The sequence below is a fragment of the Cajanus cajan genome, chromosome 4 (assembly GCF_000230855.2).
Source record: "Cajanus cajan strain Asha chromosome 4, NIPB_CcT2T_4, whole genome shotgun sequence".
NCBI classification, from domain to species: Eukaryota; Viridiplantae; Streptophyta; class Magnoliopsida; order Fabales; family Fabaceae; genus Cajanus; species Cajanus cajan.
Window position 1 is genome coordinate 55,584,181 of NC_138520.1, and position 7,438 is coordinate 55,591,618.

At 34.9% G+C, this 7,438-nt stretch overlaps 1 protein-coding gene across 1 annotated transcript; it reads left to right on the forward strand.

Moving 5' to 3' along the window:
- Positions 1-1,906: 1,906 nt before the first annotated feature.
- On the forward strand, positions 1,907-5,912 carry LOC109813796 (Pentatricopeptide repeat (PPR) superfamily protein). Its single transcript, XM_020378049.3, has 3 exons — positions 1,907-2,391; positions 4,222-4,628; positions 5,057-5,912. Exons 1-3 carry the CDS (start codon positions 1,996-1,998, stop codon positions 5,769-5,771), a joined length of 1,518 nt encoding a protein of 505 aa, XP_020233638.1. The 5' UTR covers positions 1,907-1,995; the 3' UTR covers positions 5,772-5,912.
- The last annotated feature ends 1,526 nt before the right edge of the window (positions 5,913-7,438 follow it).

The window sequence follows — 7,438 nt, forward strand, 5'->3', positions numbered from 1 at the left end:
CTTAACTCAGTCGTAGCCAGGAACGCCCGGCTCCAGGTCCTTGGGCGGAGACGGGTCTTTCCTCTCGGGGGCGCCCCTCCCGGTAACCACCGCCTTGCCGCGCGCCTTGCCCCTGGCAGGCACAGAAGAACTGGCGCCACGACCACCAGCCATCAAGAGGAGCAATAGGACTCGAAGAGGAACTGTGAAAACGGAGACGAAAAACGAACGGAAGTAAGAAGGCAAGAAAAGTTATCGTACTTGAGAAGCCAAGAAGTGGAAAAATAATAAAGTGGAAAGGGGAAGAGGCGCGAGGGAGAGAAAAGGTTTTCCCACAAATTCAAAACGGTCGCGCCACGTGTCAGCCAAGGGACGCGTCTGACGGCGCATTAATGGAAAACCATCATGACAAGCGCAAACTATCAGTACATAACCGTCACCCCCGTTAACGCGCCACTTGCACGTTTTCGGAAGTGACAGTTGCAATACACGACACCTTGACAGGCCAGTGCACGTGGAAGGTCACCCTCCCCAAGGAGCTCGGTCTTAACTCCTCGACCTACGGTCTTCGGAGCTCGGGGGGCTAGTGTACTATCCGTACTCCGAAGCCGAGTTCCGAGCTCGGTACCACAGCACGAGCTGACCTCGGACACGCGCCATGCAGCGCTAGCTCGGCACTTAAATAGATCGTAACCGATCTCGGGGAATCTCGGTCTAGGCGAGATCCTCTACCTAATCAAATCACAACTAATCTCAAGCCCAAGGCCCAATGCAACCCTAATATACATCAAGGTACGTGCATTATATATACGAGATTCATACTCATACAAACTCTAACTTTAGCATCGGAGTCTCTTTTGCAGGTACCACCCCCATCTTGGAACATCAAGCGTATCAACGAAGGAGGCTCACCGATCTTACCTGGCGGATCAGCTCTACAGCAGATTTCCGGTAAGAACATATATATATATATATATATATATATATATATATATATTTTAAATATTAACAAATTTTAACTATTTTTCATCATTTAATAATATTTTTTCTAAAATATCTCTTCTTTAATGTATAATTTTTAGTTATATTACTTTTTTTCATTTATAAAAAGAACAGTTTAAAATGGATGTTAAACATAATAAATTTTAATATAAATAAATATTTTTTTAATATATGTAAAATTAATACTTTTTTATAATTGATATCAGAGAGAGTGTGATTTAGCTTCCATTGTAACATGGTGTGGACCAATGTAAAATAACTTGATGTTTATTTAGTATCGATTTGTAACCCTTTCTATCTTATTTTCCTTTTTTTCTCCCACTTGTTCCTCCTTTTCCTCCTCTTACATAATTTTTGTTTTTAGTCTCTCTAAAATGAATAAATTTTAATTTTAATTTCTTAAAAAAAAAATTCTCCACCTTTTAATATTTGTTAACATTATTTTTTTCCCTTTTAAAATGAATAAATTTTATTTTTATAAAAAAAATTAATTTTATCCCTTTAAAATCTAAAATAATTTTTTTGTTTTTAATAATCATTTTAAAATAAATAAATAACATATTTTAAAAACTTTTAAAATTCTTTATACATGTCTCACACTAACATAATATCACTAATAATTATGAATAACAAATAAAATGATTATTTAACTCTTTTATTAAATAAATAAGCAGTTAAAAATAATTAAAAATAGTAAGATAGAAAATAATAGTTCCAAAATTTTATTGAATAAAAAATAAAACATACAGAAAACAAAATAAATATATTTCTGAAAACAAAATTCTTTTTTTAAAAGAATCTAAAATAAATTCTTATAAAACAAATAATTTTAATTTTTTTCTCTTAAAATTTTACTCTTTATTTCTCATATTTAACTAGTAAACAATTAAATAAATTGTGACAAGTAATATTATTTTCATCGTTGTCTACTCTTGCATACACACACACATCCTCTTTCCAAGTGCTTCAGTCCAAAGCCGAAAGACTAAACAAAAAAAAAAAAAAAAAAATCCAATGGCATCACTCTCCGTCGCCCCTCCTTTCCCGCCACCCACCCTCCTCCGTCGAGCCTCTTCGACGCGAGCCCAAGCCTCGACCCGACCCGACCCGGAACCCGCTTCTTCCTCGACAGGTTTGGCATTCGCGGACGAGCGCACGCGGAGAATAGCGAAGGAGCTGGAGAAGCTGAAGGCGAGAGAAGCGAGGGAGCGGAAGGAGATGACGAACCGAAAGACAGCGTCGCAGAAAGCAGTGTCGGTGATTCTGCGGCGAGAGGCCACGAAGGCCCACATCGATAAGAGTGGTGGCAGGAAGAAGGGACCCGTCAACTCCAAGAAGCTTCTTCCCCAAACCGTCCTTGAAGCGCTCCACGAGAGGGTCACGGCTCTGCGCTGGGAATCCGCTCTCAAGGTAGGTTGAGTTTTTTTCTCTTTGGGGTTGCTTTGTTGTGTTTATGTGCTCGGAAGACGAAGATTTAGGAAATGGAAATGTGTTTAGGGATTAACGTTTTTGAATGTGCTTAGAGAGACCAAACAAAATTGAGGATATGTGGATAAACTTCATTATAAGCACTATTAGGTCAAAATAAAAATAGGTAGGAAATGAAGTTATTGATTTCGACTTTGTGGATGAAAATTATCCTTCCCAAACACACACTGTGTGGATTTTGTTTTAGTTGTGACTGTGGTAATATTAGTTTGGAACTTGGTGTTTGGTTGGTAGTTTGAGATTGGATACAAGCTTAGAAATGCTTTTCAGAGTTTCTCTACTACAACATATTCATTATTTTCCGTAGAGAAACTTTCAGAAACGTTTTTAACTTGTATTCAAACGGATTCATAGTAATCAGTCAACTTTTGCATGAAAACAAGGTAAAAGGAAAGTTAGGATAGAAGGGAAGAGAATGAGAATTGAGAAGCTTTGACCATGACAAATTTTGGTTTAATTAAATTTTTGTAAACTTTTAGGCAATTAGTTCATTAAATGGATGTTACGATGAAATACGACTAAACTGATTCACAGAGTATAATTTTGATTGATCCTGGTATTTGTGTTGGTGTTATTGGAAAAGTATAAAGTAATGCTCTAGTTACAGCAATGAAAAGAACATAAATTAGCAGAGGAAAATGGAAAATATGGAGAAACTCGTAGAAGCAGAGTGCTACTATGACCCAAGGACCAAAACTCCCTTAAATTCTGTAGCAGATTCAATGTCCCCCTCTCGACTAGCTCCCTCCATCATATTCTCAAGACTCCCCGTACTTTCCTCACCTGGTTCTCCAATGTTCTGCTATTGCCTGTGAATTCTGTTAGACTTCTCTCTAGCAGGCTTGTCCCATGCATTTTCTTACCCATTATTTCTGTCTCTGCTTCCCTTGTTTCTCTGCTAAACCATAATTGGCCATCCATCAAATGCAACTATGGAGTACCCATCAAATTCCTTTAAAAGTACCGAGGCAGGGAAAATTACCTATGAAGACATGGAGTGCTTATCTCTTCTTTAAGATTTAAATAGATAAAAATTCCCAGGGACAGAAAGCTTTGGCCATGACAATTGTTGGTTAATTGAATTTTGGTTAGCTTTTGGGCAAGTAGTTCATTGGATGGATATAGATGGAAAATGTTAAACTTATTGAAGAAGCTCATTTATTAATCGTGTAACGTGATGGAGAGATGTAGAAAAACAAAATGATCAGGAGTATTTTCATTTTTCTAAAACATGGCAAATGTTCATTGGAATATTCCTAACTAATTTATATCCTTATATTTGTTTTCCCTCATCCTCCGTATCATGTATTTTAGCTAGCTTAAGAGTATGTTATTACCTTGCTCTCTCTCTGCCTCCTTTTATATATTTTACATTTTTTCATCTACCTATTTAGGGAAAGGGTAGTGAGGAAGTGCCGGTACTTACTTTGATACTATTCAGAAAATATGAAATGTTGAAGGAAGAAAGTAAAGATACAGGGAAGCATCTTTTTCATTTGGGATCTAGAAGATAAGTTGAAAAAATGGGGCAACATATGGAAGAGTTAAATTGATGGAGGAAGTCTTATTACGGAATTTCTGGTGTTCAAGGATTTCATGTACTGAGAAAAATTAATTTGTATGTTTTGATATTTATGCACATGAATTTTAATACTGGTTGAAATTTTTTTGCATCTACTCTCACACACACACCCTCTGGTTAAGCTGTCTTTTTATAGGAAGACTTATCAAAGCATACTATCATGGTTTCAGGTTTTTGAACTACTGCGTGAACAGCTCTGGTATAGACCTAACTCTGGTATGTACATCAAGTTAATCGTCATGCTTGGAAAATGTAAGCAACCTGAGAAAGCTAATCAACTCTTTCAAGCTATGGTTGATGAGGGTTGTGTTTTGGACTGTGAATCATACACTGCCTTGTTATCTGCCTACAGCAGGAGTGGTCTCTTGGACAAAGCTTTCTCTCTTCTTGAGGAAATGAAGAATACGCCTGGTTGTCAGCCAGATGTCCAGACTTATTCAATCCTCATAAAGTCTTGCTTACAGGTTTTTGCCTTTGACAAAGTTCAGAGCCTTTTATCTGACATGGCCAATAATGGGATCAAACCCAACACAATTACCTACAACACCCTTATTGATGCTTATGGGAAGGCAAGAAAGTAAGCTCTTCGTCTCTCTTTACCTTATGAAAGTAACACATGCTCAGTCTGGTCGGTAATAGAACTTGGAAAAAGAATTTCATTGACAACCTACTTTTCCACCATATTCTAGAATTTAGATACAATCACAAATTGGGAGAGCGGAGGTTCTATCTTTTTATTAAAAGAAAAGGCAAGGTAAAGATAGCCAGATGAATGGTAGACTCAACCTTTATGATTGCCATAAATGAGCTCTTTCACAGTGTATGCTCCATTATCCATTCCTTGATCGTCATTCCCTTCCCCCTTTCCAAGTAAATTTGGGATATACAAGTTGTTCTATTTTTATTTAGTTTGTTTTGTTAGTAATTTATCTTTTTAGCAACCAGCTGAAGCATGATCTAGTATCCTATTTGCATATTTGTAATATATTATCTTGTTCCTAAAAGGTTTTCAGAAATGGAATCTATACTTGTGGCAATGCTTGCTGACCAGTATTGCCAACCCGATGTATGGACCATGAATTCAACACTGAGGGCATTTGGCAACATTGGACAAATTGAAACAATGGAGAAGTGTTATGATAAGTTCCAAACTGCTGGAATCCAACCTAATGTTCAGACCTTTAACATTCTCATGGATTCCTATGGCAAGGCTCAGGATTACAAGAAAATGAGTGCTGTGATGGAATACATGCAGAAGTACCATTACTCTTGGACAATTGTGACTTTCAACATTGTGATTGATGCTTTTGGGAAGGCTGGGGATCTCAAACAGATGGAGTACTTGTTTAGACTAATGCGGTCGGAGAGAATAAAACCTAGTTGTGTCACACTGTGCTCTCTTGTCAGGGCTTATGCACATGCAGGTAAACCTGAAAAAATTGGTGGTGTCCTGCGTTTTGTTGAGAATTCAGATGTATTACTGGACACTGTATTCTTCAATTGCTTGGTGGATGCTTATGGGAGGTTAGGATGTTTTGCTGAGATGAAGGGAGTGCTTGAGATGATGAAACAAAATGGTTGTAAACCAGATATCATTACTTATAGAACCATGATTAAAGCTTATACAATCAAGGGCATGGATAGCCATGCTAAGGAGCTCAGAGAGCTCCTACCAACAGTGAATAGGCCTGCATTTAAAAGGGATAAGCCTGACTTTTGATGAGAAAATCTGCTGATATTTTTGGCTCCAATTTGTTTGGTGCCATTGATCTGTTTATTTGTGCATTCTTGCAATATACGTATTGCTTTCAAAACAGTTGTATAAAAAGGGATAAATATTAGCGACACATTATTTAAAATATGCTTTTCAGCATACTATTTTTCAAGTGTTTAAGAACATAACTTTTCAAACGTAAGTTTTATTATTGTTGGAAATTTATTGAAATTTTGAAAATGATAAATAAGACTCATTAAATACGGAGTGAGTATTATATATTTTATGATTTTTAATAAATTTTAAGTTAATAATAGAATATATTTGAAAAAATATATGATTAGTATTTCTCATTCTTTATTGGGTAGAATTAAATAATGCGAGTTTCATGTCATTTATCATTTAACAGGGGAGTGTAGAAGAATGTGACAATAAATGTATTATTAGTATTTGTCTTATGAGGGATCTTATTTGGCAGTAGGCAGTTATTTTTTTATATATCTTTTAGGAAAATATTAAGGAAATAAAATATAAAGTATTTATTATATTAAAAATGAAAAATAAGGTATACGATACCATATTAAGCATAACTTGCAAGTAGAGAGAGAGTATTTTATAGGATAGATTACATAGTTTAGTTATAACTAATAGAATCATTATAGAAAAAGGAAAAGATACAATACATCAAGGCTCTATGATAAAAGTCAGCGCCTAGGCTAGTTACAACAGGGAAAAAAAAACCTATACAATATCCACTAAGTATTTTAATAATAAGTTAGGATAAAAAAAGACTTTGTTTAATCAGATGATTTTGAATGATTAAAATATTTTAGGCAAAAACATGACTTTAACTTTCTTTTTTTTAATTTAACCTTTTTGAAATTCTAATCTAGCCTTTTAGTTTACTTGGGAGTGTCTCATATCAAACCTTATTAATAGGTTTGACTATCTCTAAATAGGTTATAGTATAACTTATCTTTCTTTTTGTCTCTCTTCTTATTGCTTTATGCTACATATTATACATATATTTCTTTTTATTCTCTCTTGTTTTCTCTCTAGGGTCCATCTTGTGTTGATTGTCTATAATTTATTTTTCAAAAAATTACTAGGTTAATATGCTTGAAGTAAAATTATATGTAAAACCAATCATAAACTATGAGTAGTGGCTTGATATTTGATAAAAGAGTACCTATCTTGTGTGCGTTCATGATCTTCAAGGAGATTAGTCATTATTTTCAACGGTAGATATTAAACATCAATACCATGGTTACTCAAAAAAATATAGACAATTTTGTAGCTAATTAGCAATAACCATCTCTTACAAATTCATTATTAATCCTTCGCAAATACAATTGTGACAAAATCATTCTTATTCCCTCACTAATTTATTGTAGTTATACATTTGATATTGCCTCTCTAATTTGTCATCACTTATCTCTTAGTAATCATTCATAATTATACCCTTGTTATTCCATATCAAATTTGTCATCATTTATTCATCCCAAATCATTTACAATTATACCATAGTTATTCCCTCCTTAGTCAGTCACAAAGTTTCCTCCACTATATATTCACAATTCCTTTGTTATCCATCACAAAACTTATGCCAAAGTTTCCTCACAAAGTCATAGTTTTTCACAATCAAATTTGTTTATATGTAATTAAGAAATATA

What these genes read in the sequence shown, in the direction of transcription:
- LOC109813796 (XM_020378049.3), top strand. Translation starts at nt 1,996, where the DNA reads ATGGCATCACTCTCCGTCGCCCCTCCTTTCCCGCCACCCACCCTCCTC. An exon ending in GCTGGGAATCCGCTCTCAAG is followed by an intron (nt 2,392 to 4,221) that starts GTAGGTTGAGTT and finishes TCATGGTTTCAG; the next exon opens with GTTTTTGAACTACTGCGTGA. An exon ending in GCTTATGGGAAGGCAAGAAA is followed by an intron (nt 4,629 to 5,056) that starts GTAAGCTCTTCG and finishes TGTTCCTAAAAG; the next exon opens with GTTTTCAGAAATGGAATCTA.